Genomic DNA, 20,285 nt, shown 5'->3' with positions numbered 1-20,285 from the left:
CTGCGCTTTGACAATTCTCTGCATATCACATTCTGTTCCATAGTTTCACAGAACAGAATGCGTTTAATTTCATTTTTCTTGAAAATTTACTTGGCCTAATATCTTGGCAGCAGTTTGCAAACTTTGCTAGGTTATAAGGCTGCCAGAAAGAATAAAGAACTGGCTTCCAGTCTTCCATGAGTAGAAGTAAATTTGCTAAATTGTTTTCTTGTTGTGATATCAGTAAAACTCATCTTTTAAACTTCATCTAAAGAAATTTTCATGCAATTTGACCTCATAAAAATTGCAGCTAGACGATTTTAGAGTAGAAGTGAGATGCAAATTATGGAGGGTTGGGGTAATTAATCTCATACATCACTTGCCAAAGATTTCACTTTGTTGCGGTTCGACCGGAAATGGGACATCTGGGATATGTTGTTTTTGCTGTGGTCACCAATGGGTGTTTGGATTTTAAGATGGGCACCTGGTTTGACCAGTGGGGCATTGGATCCGCCTCTTGAGACCACAAACCCAAGGAGTTAAAAGCAGGGTTCTTTTCCTTCAGAGCTCTCTTTGGATTTCCGGCGGGAAGGAGTTGGGTCTCTCCCCCGGCCCAGTTGCTGGCTGGGCGGGGGGAGGGGAAAAGCCATGCGGCCCGGCCCAGGAGAAGTAGGCCTGGCCCCCCCAAGGGTGGAAGGAAGAAGTAAAGAAATGCCGGGAAGCAATGGGCAGCCTGTTCCCCCCCCGCCACCCCTTGGAGACAGACAGAGAGAGAGAGTGCAGCCTGTGTTTGTGTGCCGTTACCTTGAAATTCAGTAAACATGTGCTGGCAGCAGGCAGCCCGGCTGAGGAGATGGGGGGTGTGTGCAGCCAGGAGTCCAGCCGCCTGGAGGAGTTTTTAACCCTTCTGGGACAATGAAAACTTCACAGAACATTAACCCTTCCTAGACGAGTGATGAAGGTCTGGACCAGAGAGGGAGAGAGTGAGAGATGTTGGAAAAATGGAGAAGAGGGAGTGGCATTTTATGCTGGACTCTTTTGTGTAGCCATGGACAGAGCCATGTTTCCGTGAGATACAGAGACTGAGTCCAGGGGGAGAAATGTCCCAGTGCCAGAGAAGATTCAGTGTGGGTACCCCTCGGCCCCAAGGGGTATATAAAATATGGGGGGGACAGATGTCCCAAAGGTGAGATACTGTGCTTTTCTGGAACTGGACAAAGCATCCTTAAAAAGACAACCCTGGAAGCAGCCCTGATTCTTGTTCGGTGGTGAGAGCACCGGAACAAGGATGGAAAAGGCCACCACGACACATGGAAGGACTCCCTCTCCTCTTGAGGAACTGAAAGTTTGAGCAATCTAAAGGGTGGTGCTGGACCCAGAATTGGTGATTTTGGAAGACGTATTGTATTGGGAATTTAGGGGGGAGGAGGAGGAGAGTGTTTTTGTGAGGTTTTCGTTTTCCTTGTGTTTTCTTTTTCCTTTTGTGTGTAGTTTAGTAATTATTTGTGTAGTTTAGTTAATAAACTTTTCGTTATGTTTAAGCTGGAGCCTGCTTTGCTTATTCCTGGTCACATCTCACAGCAGACATCAGGGAGAAGGTGTACTCATGGGGGCTCTGGCTTTGCCAGGCCCAAACCATGGCACACTTGGTGCTGATCAGTGATAAGCTCTGGATGCATTTTCAAGGAGTTGTAGTGTAGTTCACCTGTACTTATTGATTGACAAGCAGGAGTTACTGGAAGGTGTTAGGAACTAGACCAGGCAAGAAAAGATGATCACAAAGCTCTCTTCAGAAATGAAATTTATGTTATCACTTATAAACAGAAAGCTTTCATGACAGTTTGCTCCTGATTTTCAGTCTACATCAAAAGTGGTTTTTTCCTGTTTGTTTGTTTTTCCTCTTGACAGGTGCAGCAAGTTACAACAGTTTTTATGTTTTTTGCAAAAATTTCTGCCAAGCTGTGAAGCCTGGAAAACTGAGAGTCCGCTGCAGTGTATGTAAACAAGGAACCCTGACGTTGGCAAGGGTAAGATTTTTTGGATTTGTTTCAAGGTTTTGGGGTATATGGAGATGACATATTTAGTCTTTTCTATTTGCATACATATGGCTATGTATATATGTAGTCTTATTTTTTTTTTCCTTGCTGTTTATAGCTGAGAAGAGTAGTTCAAAGGATGTTGAAAATTTCACTCACTTGTTTCTATTATTTGGTGCATATACAAAGACATGGTGCAGACTAGAGCTCCAGTCCTTGAAAGACACACTTAACTCTTTATTTAAAGGACTGATGATTAACCTGATTGTATGTACAATCTATGCAACTGCATATGTGCTAAAAGGATGGGATGACAGATGTTTATTCAAACCTTGGAGCTGTTGTTAAGGCCTCAGAAACACCTGAATTCAGATCTATGTTGTGATCGTTATGGGCTGAAGCCAGAAGTTTTTGAATAGATGTGTAGTTGAGAATATTAATCCTTCCAACTCTGTTGCAGCATGTAAAGTCAAGGAAAAATTATTGTTCTTGGACAGAAAACTAGTAAGAGATCTCTCAAGTTTGGTTTACACCCTAAAATGAGAGTGTTGGGGAGTGAGTTGAATATGCAGTTGTGTAAAGGTCTGAAGGGTTTTTTTCTTCTATCTGAGTGCTGCTAAATTTCACTGGTTGTGTTACTGTTCAATGAGAGTTCTTCCTCTCTGCTAAATCAGATTAGTCAACCAGGTTTGTTGTGGGAGAGGCTTAGGTCTTGAAGAGGACTGATCCATACCATGTAGCTTGGTTATAAGGAACTTTCATATTCAGCCCATGTCCAAGTGTTTAAATTTGTCTTTTGCTGTGGTTTAAAGTTTCAGCTTTATGTTCTCAATGTAGCACGGTGCTTCAATGCCTTTACATGTAATAGCACTGTAAAAAAATAGCAATTAAAACCCCAGATTTTATATTCTCCTTGAAAAGAATAAACCATACCATACTTATACACATCTAATTCAAAAAGCCACTACTACAATGCCCTTCAAGCTTTGTGTGCTATTCCTGAATTAACCAACTATCTCTGATTTATTTTAGAGGCTTCAAAGTGCTGCATTTTGTGGTGTTCCAGATGAGCACATCTAAGGAGATTCTTTTTCTCTCAAAATTTGTATTCAGATATTGGTGATTAGCCTAGGCTTGAATCCTATATAAATCAAGACACAAGAGAAGACACTATTAATATACATTTCCAATGGATGAAAACACAGACAATATTATATTCAGCTGGTATACATGAAGTCAGTGCTGCTGAAAGGCATTGCTTCTGTCACTAGATGAGTCTGAATCTTACAGATTCCATTGACATCACACAATATGAGTCCTTTGCTAGACTCAGAGGCTTCCTTCAGCATGTCCACTTTTGGAAATGATGACTTTCACATCTGTGCTGTTTGATTTGGGATCATTGCATTCCTTGTATTAAATAAACCTAAATACATTTCCAAACTTTTCAGCTTTTACAGAATCTATACTGTTCTTGGTTTGGGGGACTTAAAAAAAACCAAAAAACATCAACCCTGCATTGTCTCCCAGGAATTCCTCATAACTCCATGGTGGAAATGCTATTACAAGAAGTTTCAGTAGTGTACACCTATAGATAACTTCTGATTGCCTGGAATGTACATGGGTCTACATTCTTTTGGCAAATATGGGTTCAATGACACAATAAATATATACAGGCTGATAAATTCAATTGAATGAGCAGATTACAGCTGCTTCTTCTTTCTGTTAGCATATTTTACAGCACATATGAAAAGAAAGTGGCTGGAAACTTGTAGCGGAAGCTGTTTCAGTTTTCAAGGTTGATTCAAAAAATCCCAGCTTTTTGAGGATTTGATAAGATACTTCAGCATAAAAGTACAAAAGAGGAAAGGCAGATATCTTCTGGAAAGTTAAAATAATTTTATTCTGTTTTAGTTTTAAAATAATGCTTGGCTGTGAAAATAATTTGCACTTGAGATTCTTGTTACTTTCTCCACAAAGCAGAGTGAATCTGTTATCATTCTTTTCCTCTTGAATTGAAGCAGAGCACAGCAACAGCACAGTAGTTAGGAACAGTGAGAATGCTGTTCCTGCAGTTTGGGCTGGCACTCCTGTGGGCTTCCAAAGTGCAGTGTTTGCAGTATGGGCACTCCTAATGTCATGAATGTGCTATGCAAGTCAGTTTGTTTTACAAACACACAGCATCTATCTCAGTCCTGTGGTTATAAAGAGTAGGTGCAGATTTTGCATGTGGTGTCTGCCGCACCTTCTTTTCTGCTCCACTTTCCAAGGAGACAGAAAACAATTCCAGTTGGAGTGGCTTCAAATATGTACTAAGACTTATTTCTTACTGTATAGAGACCACTCTGTGTTAAGGCCAGGCAAAAGTGTGTCTCTCAGAGCAAGTGAGCTGTATTAGCCCTGCTTTCTTTGATCCATTGCAGTCTACAATGGGCAAAGTCTGCTGAAAAGGTTAAAAAAAGTTCAGGTTAGAATATTACCCCAAACCCTCTGTCTTTCCAATCCCACAGGGCTGTACCAGTGATTACCAATAGATATTCTCTCTACTGGTGCTATAGTTAAGAGTTGACTAATTTCTCTATAAATTGAGAGAAATAAAGTTGACATAAACAAACTATTAAAAACACTTGTCTGTACCACTATACTACAGATCTGTCAGCAAAGCCACTTATTTTTTTAGTTCTCTTTTTTCCCCCCAGTCTTGGAAAACTGTGCCTGACCTTTACATGGCAACACAGCAAGTTTCTTTTGTGCTCAGAAGCACAGAAGCTCTTTTGTGCCATAAGCACCAAAGCACTCTGTAAGCCAACATTTGTTACACTAAATCTTTTATTGAGATGAAAGTGAATACCTGTGTAAAACCTGTACAAAGCCTCATGCAGCCTTCACTTACTCTACATGCTAATCCTTTGACTACCTAAGATACAAATGACCAGCCTGATTAAATTGAGCTTTCTTTTTTCATGGTGTGTGGGCTGACATTTAAAATATTACTTTTTCCATTAAGTAGTCTTATTCTAAAACCATATTTAGTAGTCATGGCTATTTGCATAGCATTATTTTAATATGTGATGCTCAGATTAGATTTATGATGCAATATTTCTATGAAATTAAACAGATTACTGGTGTTTTTTTTTACCACAGACACCATCTAAATATTACATTTGTCATTTTACCTGTTGGCACTTACCTGGCACTTTACAAAAATTTCATGACCTAATGCTTTATGGGAGATGTATGCCAGTTAATTTAATGATAAGAAAATGTCACTGTAAAAATATTGCATCTCCCTAGTTTTTCTAATTAATCAAGCACAAAAGATATCTGTAAAGATTGGTGTGGGGGAGTCTTGTGTAGGCCACCTACAGGCCTACCAGGAAGCTTTTTCATATAGCTTGAAAACTTTAGTAGCCTTTCAGAAAATTAGTGCATTCCTCTTTCCAGAAAAGAAAAACAAGCAAATAACAACAAAAACAACAACAACAAAACCAAAACAACCCCACAATAACAAACCAAAAAAACTCAACAACGAACCAATCAACAAAGGAACAGAAAACTCAAAATAAAGAAACAAACAAAAACTCCCACAAAAAGGTCTGATTGGAGCAGTCACATTTGCAGTCCTTCTTCCGGAGCTGTAACAATGTTAACATAGACAGTGTTAGTTCTATAGTGGAAAGAAAAATGTGTATCTGTGAATGGAAGGCTAGATTCTGAGAACTGATATGCACGAAGCTATACACAAACCCACACTTTTCCAATCTGTCTGACTCTGTGTGACTCCTGGTAAAAAAAGACAGGAACCTTTGATTTGGTATCTGTCATAATTCAGAATTCAACCAGAGTAAGAGTCTGGATTGAGGTGTGACAAATAGACTTTGGGGTTCCCCTATTCAGGCACAGGTGCTCTGGTGAACCCATTTCTGGTGTGGGGACTCATCACTACTTGGTCATTCTTCTTCTTGTGTCCTTGCTAGTTAATTCTGAGTTTTCAGTATATCATCCAGCACAAGCACCAAAGGAGTTTATCATTGCCCTCTATACTTTGCAAGCGTTCGCATCATTATGTCAGATCTTTTCAGGCATGAGGAGTTATATTCAGATCTAGGTCTTACAGCTGAGATGAGATTTAGTTTGTATCACTTAAGGCACACCTGGTGTGTATTGTCCCATTGCTGTTCCTGCCCTCTGTGCTCCAGAAGAGCCTTTTGACGTCACAGGTTTTGTTAACTGTGTCTGCCACAGAACTGCTCTTCTGTTATTTATCAAATTAAGGATCTTGCTTACATCTATTTCTTTTCATCTTAAACCTAACAAAGAAATGGACATTTACTGAATTTTGTTTCTCTGGAACCATGAAAGGCTTGTGATTTGGGTGGTTTGTCAGCATTGGCTGTGTGGTACATCCCAGTTTGGCACAAGAGTCTTCTGAGAGTCTTTCAGGGACTTTATTAAGACTGATAAATACCAGGTCATATATGGTGTTAGTGGTCTTCCTACCAGATGATAGTACAGTGTTTGGAATTTGATACTTTCATATTTCCTAGGAAGAGAAATATCTGTAACACAGTAATTTGCTTTGAGTTCTTAGTTCCTATCTCCATTTAAGCTATTTTAATAAGGTATTTTCTTTTTGATTAATATAAACTTATTTTACAATAATATAGAATAAAAAAGCAGTTTACCTTTTATATCTGTGGGTTTTTTTTGTTTTTTTTTTTTTTTTTTTTTTTTTGTTTTTTAATATATCATTGTAAAGCTCCATTTCACAGTGCATAACCTTTCACCACTGCTCATTTGAAGTCACATTTTTTTCCTGGAATTAATTACTTGCATCTTCCCTCAGTAACAGAGAAAGGAAAGAGCACTGTTCACTGCATCTGATCAAGGCTGACTGAAAGAAAAAGGGACAAGTAGCACCTCTGAAATTATGTAGTCCTTACTGCTGCTGAGTCAGCTTCTCCCCTCTGATGGTTACACTACTGGGGTAATATGGCAAAGAGATTACAAAAATCAATTTGTTCTTTAAAGGTAAACTGCGAAATAAACAGCCACAGAAGTGTATGTGAAAAAGTGTGATCTCATTTACAGGCTGGGAAGATATTAAAAATGTGATTGAATTCTTGAGACTGGGTAACTTAGGTATTTGTCTCTCCAAAATTACATGTGTTCTGGGAGGATACAAATGTTTTCGATATATATTCTAGTTTACACATGACAAACACTATGTGTTAAAAATGCTTCTATTGAATACTGTGCATAAAAAAGTTACCACTGTAATGTGTGACTCCTCAGTCAAACTAACAAACCTGAAACAACCATTTATTGTCGGGTTCCTGCTAATGAATGTGTAAGTACAAAAATAGCTTAATTTCCCTGCATTTGGCTGACAGAAGTAGCATTTACAGGAAATTATACGTATTCAGTACGTGTGCTTCTTTCTGCATAAATAATGGAAAATGCCTCAATTCTGACATCTAAATTGCCACCACTGGGCACTGATGTTAATGGTGCCTTGAGAAGACTAGGCCAGAGAAAATAAGCTCTTGGAACAATTTTTCCCAGGGTTTCCACAGAATCAGGAAATCTTTCTTCATTAGTTATATTAAGTCAGCACTCTAAATTGTAAGCCTAATGTTTTTTCCTAATGAACCAGTGTTTTTTGAGAGGGAGGGAAGATCTTAAACATCAATGAGTTATTCTGTTGTTTATGCCAACCCTAGCCATGCCAGGATTCTAGAGAGAAATCAGGGATATTTTGATCTTCTCCCTATCTTATGCACAGGGCAATGTACTCTTGGGCAATGATTTCTCCTATGGAAGTGGTCTGATGGTAACAGGGATGCTGAATGTGAGCTGCTGGGGCTGCCATTCACATAAGGAGTTTGTGTCATCCACGTCTCCTTATTGTTCTCACACTGCTTGCAGTGACTTGGTGCACAACATCAGCATTAAATAAATTTACTGCTGAGCTGACTCAAAATTTGGAATTACTGATGGAACATCCCTAAGGATGGTCACAGGGCATCTGCAGGTCTGATTCTGCCATTGCTCATCAAGTGTCTTCATTGCTTTTAATAACATGGATATCAGGAAAACAAAAAACAAAAACCAAAAAAAATTACAAACAGGATAATTCTAAATTTTAAAAGTCTCTTTTCTTTGATGATATGTTAAATTTTCCCAAATCCAGATACACCCTGGGGAGGCTGCTCCAGCAGATATTCTTGGGCCCTGTTTAAGATACCATGGCACTTACAGAAATAAGAAAGCTCAACTCTGGGTGGCTGAAAATTATTATTTTACAACAATTTTTATTCTTTCTTTTCCACTTCTCTCTTTGGCTTTTGTCTCTTTTCATTCTGAATCTCTTAAAAGACAGCCTCACTCTTGCACCTGTCTCACACAGTCGCAATGCCATTAGGGATGGCTTCCAAATTGCTCAGCTCCATCTGAAGAGAACAGTTGGGAGGATTCAGAAGACTTGACATGGTTTTATTCAGGCTTTTATCTACCTCTTTTATTTATTTTTAAATATCCCTTAAGAAAAATTTCATTACATTGGGCATAAATTGTAATATACAGTAAATGAAAACACATACTTGATTTATGAAAAAAACCTCATCCATTTCAAAAGACAGGAATGGCAATTCGTTCATGCAAAATAAACTTGGCTGAGGAAACGGTTTTTGCCTCTATATTGAAAAAATGATGCAAGTTCTTTTATTTTAATAGGATAAGAAAGTATATTTTAACTCAATTCCATTAGAAGCTCTGAGATATCTATGCATGATTTACAATATTTATTGCAGTATGTGTTTTCAGTGAGGTTACACATTATAAAGTGTCTTGAAAGCTAGAAAAAAATACCATTAGAAAGAAGGAAAATGACTTCAGTATTATGTACTGCTTCAAGTCATGCTGTGAAATAAAACTGCCTTTTAATGTGAAGCCTAGAGAGAGTTTCTCCAGCCTGGGTGACAACAGTCATAAATGAAAGGGAAAACAGTTACCAAATTTACTTTCAGATAAGATTTTACATGAGTTTCTGAATCAAATGTCTAATAAACCCTTTTGCCAGAGAGGATAGATTTATGCCTAGTAATGCAGATGGTGTTCAGCACATGTTGTCCTTGCAGTTGCTGTGATATCAGGAAGCACAGACCCACAGAAGGGTTGAGGTTGGAAGGGAGCTCTGAAAGTCATCTGGTCCAACCCTCTCTGCTTGAGCAGGGCCACTTGGAACCACTTGCCCAGGACCATGTCCTTCTGAATATCTCCAAAGATAGAGACTCCACAGGTGCTCTGTTCAACCTGTGCCAGCGCTCAGTGACCCTCACAGTCCCACAGCTGCTCCTTATGCTCAGGCTGCACCTCCTGTGTCTCAGTTTGTGCCCATTGCCTCTGCTCTGTCACTGGACACCTCTGAAGAGAGACTGGCTCTGCCTTCTTTGTATTCTCCCTTCAGATATTTATACAAGAGGGAGATCATCACTAATGTCTGTTTCAGTACTTCATGGGAGGCCTGGGACTAGTAAGAAATACCATGCTCAGAGTATCACTTGTTTCGTCAAAAATATTAGTTGCTATTGAATTTTTTTTCATGCAATATAGCACATTCTCCGAATGTATAAATATAGATCAGATGTGGACTTTAAATTCTTTCACTCTTACCGGTCTTGTGCTATTTTTATCAATGTTATGTCTTTCTGTTTACATGTAAACCTTTTGAGGAGAAAAAAAAAGAGTAGCAACAAATGTGATAAGTAAGCCTTATTCAGCTTTTGTTTGGGGGGCGGTTTGGGGCCCCCTCTCCTTGGGAGCAGAAATGTAATGAGAGAGGCAATGCTCTTTCCCTCTGCTTGCATATTGCACCCACAAACATGTATTGTTCTCCAGGGAAGTGAAAAGTTTCATATTAATTTTTGGCAGCACTGCTGTCATTGTCTTTACATGCAAAGATGGCCTTCTCTCCATACAGCAACTCCTCTTCTCACAAAGAAGGGCCCTCTTTCTAAAGTTTCTTAGCCTTTTACGTTGAAAGGAGATACAATGAATATTCATCAGCATTCTAGATATTAGAGCCATAGCTGCATATGTTGGTAAATCCTTCTTGATCCCTCCTGGATCCCCTTTTCTACTCAATAAGACCAAAATGTGCTGTGAATGTGTTGCTGGAATGTATTACAATACAAGCAAATCATGGGATGTGATAATGGGCCTTTTTTTTTCTTTTTCTTTTTTTTTTTTAATATGGCAGCTGCCACTGAGATTCAGATGTCCCTGTGCATAACTCTCCTAATTTGCTTTCTTTATTAAAGAACAGTCAGACTTCTGTCTACCCAGCATTATTCCTCGGATGGCTGTGGGTACAAAGAGATCATGCTCACACTACATTACTTCAACATTTTTGATTATGATGAATATTAAACAAATCTAAAGGGTCGGTAATTTTCATCCTAGTTTTTAAGATGATGAAATATCTAAAGCACCATCTGGCTCAGGAGGAAAAAACAAGTATATTTACTTAAGGTATTGTAGTAGCGGAAGTAGCAAATGTCAAACTATTTTCTTGCAAGTGTACCTTCATCTCCATTAAGAAGCTGGTGTATTTTCTCAATAATAATAACAATAATGATCATTATAATAATAGTAATGATGATGATTATTATTATTTAAATTATTGATAATTTTTAGTGGTTAATTTAAAGCATAGTAAAGGGACTGTTTACCTCTAAAAGAACTATAAACAGGTATTTTTTCTAAGTCAATGTGGAAGAAATCATTCCAAATCTTTGCATTTGGAATGTCACAGCTTGTGCTGTTTTTCCTAGTTTTGGACTGAATTATTCAACAAGAAGGGTTTGGGATAGTTAAACACTATGTAAGTAAAACTGAGACATTTTTAACTAAAAAAATCAGCTGATTTTAAGTTACATTGATTTGACTTGTTTAGATAGGTTTGTGATCTAAAGGTGTTAAGGTCAAAGTCATTAAACCTTTCCTCAGAGCTTCATTACTATAAAACATCTATCAACAGGATGGAGCCACAACCAGGGTAGTTATATTGATTTGACTGTCTTAGCAGAGGTATGTGGTGTTCTAATGAGGGTTTTCCCCTTCTTCTTGGGTGTGATGACCAGTTAGGAATACAAAAATTAATTTTTAGTATTTATTTAAGTTTTTCTGCTACAAGCAACTGGATAGAACAAACATTATTGGTCCCCTGTAGTAATTGCATATATTTAAAACTTGCTACATGATGCAGAAAAAAGAGTTTAGTGGTATATCTTGAATGTAGAAGGGCTTATTTTTGCTTTGGGGTAGTTTTCAAATATCATAAATGCCTCTGTGTTAAGAATTTGATTATCTTAAGAGTCCAGTTCCTTTTTTTTAAAAATAAATATACAAACATACATATAACATTGAACCCTGAACATTTTCTAGGCTTTCTTTGCACACTGTCATAAAAGATGAGTGAAGAGAGAATCAGTAGCACATTTACGTAGGTTTGACCTGCATGTGCACATCACCTTTTTATGTTCTGATGATGGTGGAAGCACTTAACATTCATTTCAGATATTTATGTACATCCCCAAGTTCTAGATTTTATTGGCTTTAAAAAAAAAAAAAAAAAGAATTCAGGTTTTAATAATTAAAATCAGTATGTTCTACATGTTCTTATTTCCATAGGTACAGTCAAAAAAGTTCCGTTGGCAGAAGTTACCTTTTTCTGAGTATGGCACTGCATTTTAGCTGATGTCTCAGGTTCCTGTTAAGAGCACCAAGAGATGTTTTTGCTGGTATTCTTCTGCTTAGCTCTGCAAATATCTTGCCAGATGAAAACACTGCTGCCTCATCCTGACTTAGGAGTGTTGCAGAGGAATGTCTGTGACTTTGAAAAAATGACCAGAGATGGTATTATTTGTCTGTTAACAATATAGATGGTAGGGTCTATTGTCAAAACATAAAAAACATATTTCCCCAAAGTGTGTTTGCTCTTGCTCACGTTGCAGATTGCCTCTCTTCTCCTGCTCTCCTTCCTGTGTGTCTAAGAGGATGTACTGTCTATTCTGCACTGTCCTCATCTGAGCAACATGTACTGGATGTTCATACTATGTGTGCATATTTTGACTTGCTTGATTTGAAAAGTTCAGTTGCAGATGAAGAAAATGAATTACCTTGAAGTTAGATTTTCCATTCCAGTCAGGTCTAATTGCTTTTTGTGTTTTGAACTGACAAACTTGGGCAAATAGGCAGGAATGTGTTTTACCCAAGGTTTTCCTGGTGTTTTAGGGGGTGCTTAAGAGTGGGAGAATAATTTTCTTTTAATATACAATCTCTTCTGAATCTGTAGTTATATGCGCTTTAGTTCAGGTCCAAAACTTCCAAGCTTCTTCTATATGTGGTTAGAAATAATTTTATACAATTTTTTCAAAGAACAAATCACTGAAATGAAAGGCTTTCTGATTATTTGCATGAGTCTTGAGCCTCATGGACCTTTCTGTTGAGGTCAAATCACCAATCTGAGTCTCTGCCTGAAGGAAGTGTGACTACTTTTGGTGAGAAGAAAAATGGATTTAAAATAGCGCAGTCTGGTGCCATCAAAATAAACAGCTTCCATATGCATCTCCTGTCTTATAGGATAAAAATTAATTCAGTCATTTGTAAGGTGATAAATTAAGGGTTGTTTTCATTCTGGAGTAATAGAAAAGGACACTCTGTGGTTTTTGTACAGTACTAAAAATTCTTTAAATATTCTTAAAAGGTAAAACAAAAGCCACAATACCAATTTATGGAACCAAGGGTGCTTTCACTATGCAACAGTTATGTTTTCTTTCACTTTTGTTTTTGCTTGCATTTTAGGTAGTGTGTTTGTTATGTGGTGTTATTCACTGTGGGGTTTTTTGGCATAAGACCATGTCATAATATACCATCAGTTCTTGATAGTGATGTACAGATTTATTTACTGAGGATGGACTTTAAAAATAAACTAATCTTGCCTCACTCTTTGGCTTGGAACAGTGTCCAAGACTTTTTTTTTTCCTCTTAATTTCTCTAAAGGTCTTGATGCCATGACAATATTCTGTATTTATGTTTAATATATATTTATAATTATTCAGGTAATGTCATCACGTGTTAGACCTGATTTCCTCCTATCCGTGTGGCCAGCCCAACTGAGGGGAATGCAGGATGGGGCAGTTCAGATTCCAGGCTGAACTGGGATCAGAAACAAGAGCCAGCAGGTTCCCTCTTTGGTTCTCTGTCCCCTTCTGTGTCAGTGATGGTTTTTTTTTTGCTTGTTTAAGAAGCTGTTTCCTGAAATTCAGGCCCGGTGATGAGGGCTAAGATTGCTGACTTTAGTATTTTGGCAAAACAATAATTTAAAGAGGAAAATGGAATTCATAGGCTTTATCTACTTCAACTAAAATGAAGCTGCTAGATTAAGGTTCTTGTGACTCTACAAATTTTGTCATTTTATTTAAAATGTTAGTACTCTGCTGGAAAAGTTTTCTTCAGTTTGACTCTTATGTTTCTCTTCTGCTTTTACTTCTTTCTAGCATATTTCAATTTATATATTCTGTTGAATATAAAAAGAATTGGTACTTTGTAGCTTTCTTATTTGAGCTTTAACTTTGTGTGGTGAGTAAAGTCTTCCTGTGTACTTCAGGGAGGTGACATGGGTAGATACAATACATTTTGCCCTGTATCCTCTGATAAAATAATTAGGAGGCCTGATGTTTTTTGTCTGTCTTAGATGACAAGGGGAGAAGGAAGGTAGAAGACTGAAAATAGTTTACTTTTTGCCAGTACAGATACTCATTTTGTGCTGGCTGCATATGTTGGGCATGCATGGACAGTAGCATGTCACAAGAAAATTAAGCAAAATTTGGTATGGCTCCTGTTATATTCTGATAAAATCATGATTATTACTTCCTCATGCAAAATTTGTTGAATGCCAGCTCGTCCATAACTATAATAAAACCAACTAATGCATAAATGAATTCTGGCAACTTTCAATAAAATTTTAAAACTTGATATGACAGGCAGGAATGCTAAGAGGCAACCAAGTGTGTAAACACTAAATGAAGGATTATCCTTATTTGTGAAAAATCCATTCCAGCGAGAAATTGAATCAGGGGCTTCTCTCAAAAAAGGGCTACTGTGGCTAGTGAGCCAAATCAGTGCCTGATTTTACTCCCTTTTCAGTAATAGGGTTATGTGAGGCCCATTAACAATACACAAGTGAGAATAAATGTAGCTTAATACTTTCCCTCCTCTTTAAAGATTCCTCTCTCAATAGTCTGATTAAAACTGAATATGATCAAGCATATTAGGAGTGATGCACTTTATTTATTAGAGCATATTCCGTGAGCAGCCACTCCTCTCATCAGGAATTTTTTGTCTTGCAGTGAGGATTTTCTGTGTATGGAGCATGTATAAAATAACTAAATGCATAAAATGGTGGATTTTGTAATTTTTTTATTCTTTTAACTGAAGAAAGAAGATTTCACCTGAAAGAAGCTGGTCCAGAATCTGATCTATGCCAGTATTTTAAGTGACATTGAAGTTAATGATAAAGAAAATATCAAAAACCTTCATGCCATTAGTACTGACTTTTAATGAGTCTCAACAATGTGTAGCTAGTAGTTTCAAAAAGTAGACCTGTAAGGAGTTAGGCTGCAACAATCTTGGCACTAGTTTACAGTAAATAGATGCATCCCACTTAGAAAACAATTTGCATTAGACATACCTGTCTGTATGTGCTTTAATTATACATAAATGTTCTCCAATTATACATAAATCCAAAAGCTGCTAGTAAAACCCAAGGCAGTAGATTAACTTCTGGGAAAGGCTCTTTCTAATGAGCAAACTCTAAGCTTCTTGTATTGTTAGGAATTTAAGAATTTAAACTGTCTCAGTGTAGAAATCCTGTGTCTTAGGCAAAAATTGGACAAGTTTGATAGCAACTGGTACAGGATGCACCAAAAAAATTTAAAAAAAGAAAAGAAAAAGAGAGAGATAGAGAAGGAGAAAAACATATGGATCTGCTCATTTTCAAATGCAGATTGTTGAGGCTGTAAGTCTACCACTTAGTCACTGTGTTCTCCATTTGACCATATGGTTGCAAAATCTAGTGGGATGATGTGAAAACCCTAGTTAGCCTCCTGAAAACAAAATATAGTAGAATAAAGTGGGAAAAGGAAAGGACTGATTTTATTAATTCTTGCTGTTATGCAATTTTTAATATGATTTATTGCCAATAGCTCTGATATGTTGTGGAATCTTTATCTGTTTCTTGGTATTTGACTCAGTTAATATCTTTGTTCTTGAAATATATGAGGTGAAATCTCTAAGTATGTCTCTATATTTAAGATGAAATGAAAAGGCTTTTTCTACTTACTTCATACAGAGCTAAAACTCAGCAGAATGTAACAAACCTATTAACAAGGAATCTCATACTTATAAAAAAATTGGGAGACCAATTTTTTTTTAATAAAAAATAGGTGAAATAAGAAGTTATTTTGTGATTCATCACAACCTTATATCACCTCACCTATGCAGCTAAAATTTTGATGAATTTACTGGCAGGAGGTCTCCATTTGAAATGAAGAAGGACATGACTGTCTATAGCTACTCCTTGGCTGTCCTCCTGCTCTCACTTGCAAACTCAAGAGAGGAGGGATAAGGCAGACACAGATGAGGACTTTTGAGGAAGGACAGGGGAGCATAGTTTTGTGTGTGTGTAAAATACCTTTCAAATGGGAAGCACGAGGGAAGAGACTTCTCCATTTGTCACCACCAGATGCAGCACATCTACATCAGAATATCATTTCATTTTGGGAATAAGTGGAGAGAGTCATTGGTCTCTTTTGGAGAAATAGCAACTGATAGGTAAATTGAATTTTAAGCAGCACTTTCTTGGCTTCAAATATGTTATTTTACAATTTTAGTCTAGTTTCAGTATAGTGTAAAACTGAGTAAACAACAAGATCCATGCACTGTAAATTTGCAGGAAGCGTCGCTGGCTGAGGCTCTCCTCAGGCACCAGTCTCTGTGTGTGGATGCCTGAATGACCCTGATATGCAGAGATTCACAACTTTTAACAGGGGTGCTGTATAAGAAACAAGAATACAGTTCTATCTTTATTTTAACATTATATTATGCCTAATCATGGTTTGAAAATCACAGTGCTATTGTAGACAGGGTCTTTTTATGTATTCATCAATATACTGTATTTCTTCATGATTAATTAATTCATCAATATACTGTATTTCTTCATGATTAATTAATTTATCCTGAAAAATATTAGAATAATACATTTGGTTTAGTGTTTAGTAACCAAGCACAGTTATATACGGACTTTGAAAGTTCATAAAAAGCAGGTGCTTTATTCTCTCACTTACAGCTGTTTTACATTGAAGCGAAACTTTTACACCTACAATATGTGACTTGAGTGAAGTTAAGTTTAATCCTCACCCATAAAAGTGAAAGGAAAATTAAGTCTCTGTGAAAAATTAATCTTCAAAAGTTTTACGCTCCCTTTCATCACCTTTGGAAATTTTATGGCTGAAGTAAACTTTTCCTGCCTTTGTGTTGTGGTAGAAACTCTCCATCATGATTTCCTATCTTTGTAATAGGGTTTAGAAAATAATAGTATTTGCTGCAGCAGTTACTCAGCACCATATCAAAGACACAAGCTACAGACTACTACTTCTGGGACTGCTGTAAGATAAAATCTTATGTGGACTAGCTAAAGAAAAAATCCCATTTGTTAAATTGACCTGTTTGATACACAAGTGTTTTCAGTGCAGATGCCAGTAGGAAGAATGGAATTGAAAATTCCTCTTGTGAGAAAAGTAATTAACTTGTCATTAACTATGCTAAGAGATTTACAAAGATGGTAATTTAGTTTCCCAGATTTAGATTCCTGTCACCACCTGTCTGCACTTGAATTTGGGAATTCATTTCAATTTTCTAGCTTGTTGTTTGTCAGTGAGACGGGCGTCATGAATTTTAGAACAGAGCAGAACTTCATCCCATTTTGGTGGCTACCAGTGGAGTTTGCTAAACCCTGTGACACACCAACCTTGGAGCTGAAGGGTCGGCTGTTCAACACTTCCTTAAGATGCTGTAAATCCCAGTGTAAAGTACATCTGTCAGTGGTATTGTAATTGTTTTCATTCTTCTCCCCTGGGCCCAGGCCTAAGCATGTCACTATCAGAACATGTGCTTTTCTTCAACAGATAAAATACCATAATGCCAAAGTTTCTCCTGTTCTTTCTGCATTATCACTTCTATTCTTCAACACACCAGGAACTTTTGTTTCTCCTGTTCATGATTTATAGACTTAAGGGGAAAAAATATGTATGTATCCAAGAAGATTCTTCTTCTCTCTTGGTGAGATAAGAGGGCAATTCTTTATAGGCATTTTACATAGTCTTTTATTTGCACATTATTTTTCTTTCTAAAGTAAAATGTTTTACACTCTGGGTGTGGATATAAAAGTACTCATAGGGAGGGAAAGACATAAATTGAAATATTGAAATGCATTGTGGGATGAGGGAGAGAAATGTTAACCACACTCCATACACTTCTTCAATGCAGACTGTAGTAGATTGACTGTAGACCTGCAAATAAATTGAAGTGGGCTTTAAACTTGCTAAGTTGGACCTCACAGACAGAAGATCAGGAACTCAGTACTGGCCAGCTGACACCACTTCTCTGGTATGTTTGTAGGCCCTGATGAACTCCAATTTGCCCTGTCTGGACTTCTACCAGTACCTAACATAGCCCTTTAGCTCTTACTGCTACAGTTCTATTGCAGAAATTAAGCCTATTTTTTATGAGAAGCAGAGTAGGAATTTCAGCATCTCATTACACAGGATGAGCAGACAGTTCTTTCCTGTTTAAAGTCTCAATTAGAAGTTGATCAATTAATTAAACTCACTTTATTGAATTCAGTTACATTGTCTCAGAGAGATGGAGACCAAGGAGACTTACAGACTTACAGGAAGTAGAGTTACAGGTTATGACTCAGTCCTTCATCTTAGACTCTTCACCTACCTCTTCAGCAGAAAAGCATGGATTGAGTCCTTGCTTCCTCAGTATTAAAACATGTTTTGCTCCCTAATTTGCTCACTAAAAAATTTTACTGACATTTGTTTATTTGATGTCTTTATATAGTGACCAGGTGTAAAAGCAAAGGGACAACAGAGAATACAAAATTGCAGGAAGTCAAGGGATAGCTGTTGATAGGCCTAAATAAAAGTGAAATGCCTTCACTTCTCCTTTACTCCTCCCATTCCCTTCTTTCCCCATTGTTGACTTCTGAGGTCTCATTTCTTTGTTACCAATTTTTGCTCTCTCAGCTGTCTACATTTTATTTACAGGCAAAGTAAACGATCTTCATTTATTTGCACTGATTTTACTTTTGCTCAGAGTATAACTTGGCTAACCTTATATGTTCACACAGGCATATACAATTTATGCCCATGTTGCAATGCTCGTCCTAAACAGTGACAGATATGTGGTAACTATTAAAGAAGTTAAAGTTTTGGAGAAAATATGAAAATATTGTTATTTCATAACAAACTGGTAGTCAAGACAGAAGCTTGTTTTCAGAACCCAGGCTTTTGTTAATAAGCAGCTCTTTCAAAGCCAGATTTCTAAAAATAAGGCTCTCTAGTCTAGTCAGAAAATTTCAACTGTAACACATTATACAAAACCATGCACAGGAGAGTAGCAAGAGAGATTTGGGTTATGTTTTTTTTGTTAAAATTCTATCTCCTACTTTCATTTATCTCAGGTTTCAATGTGTAGCTGTAATCAGGAAAGAAAGGAGAAAAACTTCAGTGCATTGAGTACTGAAGGAAAAAACAGAAGCAAATGCTTCTCGAGTGAGCTTACTGCTTTTTAATTAGTGCCTATGGGAAGATACTTTGCTGTATCAGTGCCATTTATACTAGTACTGTCTTGCAACAGTGATGTGCAAAATGTTTCCCACTTCTCCCACCATCTTGTATAGCCCCAGAGCAGATATACATAAATAAGTAATGGAAAAGGTAGGAATCAGTCATGCCTGTTTTGCTGATGCCTGATCAAGGGGGAAAAAAGGAGGGAAGGTACAGAGGAAGATGAAGACTATGCACTTCATAAATTCACTGTAACAGCTGTTCTATGAAATGCTGGGATTTGCTATTCCTCACAGCACAGGATGAAGGCAAAACTTGCAAGACTATATTTCTCTGAGTAATGAGGTAGGCAGCCATGCGGTTAAATCATTTGCTTTCTCTGGGACACTGCTGGGTTCTTTGCTTTTGCATTTAACTGCTCTCAGGTACCAGAGTGTCATTCTCACCTTCGTTGTTATTATAATTTTCCCCCTTGTACTCCCCAGTAAATGAGAAGTTTTACAGTGGAGCAGCTGCTGGTAAAGACATTGACCTAAAATAAAGAAGTCAATATGTTACAGTTGGTTGAAGTCACTTCAAACTTCTTGGTACAAGAAAACAGAAGCAGTTGCAGGTTGACAGCTGTTTGCTCAGGAGCTATTTTGGAAAGTCTCACAGGTTTGTGCATGGCTACTGCTAACTCAGTTTCTGCTAATTCAGTTCACCCAACTGAATTTCCAAAGATAATCTTAACTCTTGTATGAAAAACAGATTAAAGAATTGAGAAAGTAGGATATTCTCTCTGAATTTGTCTTATACAAATAAAAGTATAGATACATAAATTGATAAATGCTTTAAGGTTTTGTATAGAATTAAACATTGAGGGTTTCCTAATGGAGAATGAAGTTACTAGTAAAAAAAGAGTTTGGTCTTCTATGTTGGTGAGTTTGGACAAATGTGATCAGTATAACACTGATTTTACTTCAAAATAAGTCAGCTGATTGCTTACAAAAGTATTTTTCAGTTTCTTGTTGGTGAAATAGGACAACTTGCAAAGTGTGGAAAAAACCCTGCCTCGTATCTTAGGCATGTAAAGTAGCTGTAGCATGTCAAGTGAAGTGTGTAGTCTTGATTTATGTCTTTTAGTTTAAACTGCAGTCACATTTTTTGATGCTATTGTTTCTAACTTGTTATATTGTAACATATGATAGATTCTAGCAATGTCTTTTTATTCCTAACCACGGCAATTAAATTCAGTTCTTGAAAACCAGGAATCCAAAATAACTTGTGCTCCTTTGTCACTGTCATGACACAGCATTGATCTCATTTCTTTAATGAAGGTTTTCAAGTGAAGGCACTACATGGACCCAAAAGC

The 20,285-nt window shown here is 37.2% G+C and overlaps 1 protein-coding gene across 1 annotated transcript in view; it reads left to right on the top strand.

The window, feature by feature from the left end:
* The window catches only part of PRKN (parkin RBR E3 ubiquitin protein ligase), a 554,180-nt gene that overhangs the window by 108,702 nt on the left and 425,193 nt on the right, over positions 1-20,285 (top strand). The window contains exon 4 of the mRNA XM_058801467.1: positions 1,888-2,006. Within this exon, the coding sequence (XP_058657450.1) occupies positions 1,888-2,006 (119 nt within the window). The remainder of the gene's footprint in view (positions 1-1,887; positions 2,007-20,285) is intronic.

The sequence above is a fragment of the Ammospiza caudacuta genome, chromosome 3, assembly GCF_027887145.1.
Source record: "Ammospiza caudacuta isolate bAmmCau1 chromosome 3, bAmmCau1.pri, whole genome shotgun sequence".
NCBI classification, from domain to species: Eukaryota; Metazoa; Chordata; class Aves; order Passeriformes; family Passerellidae; genus Ammospiza; species Ammospiza caudacuta.
The sequence above is the reverse complement of the archived record's forward strand: the minus strand, read 5'-3'. Positions and strand labels throughout refer to the sequence as shown.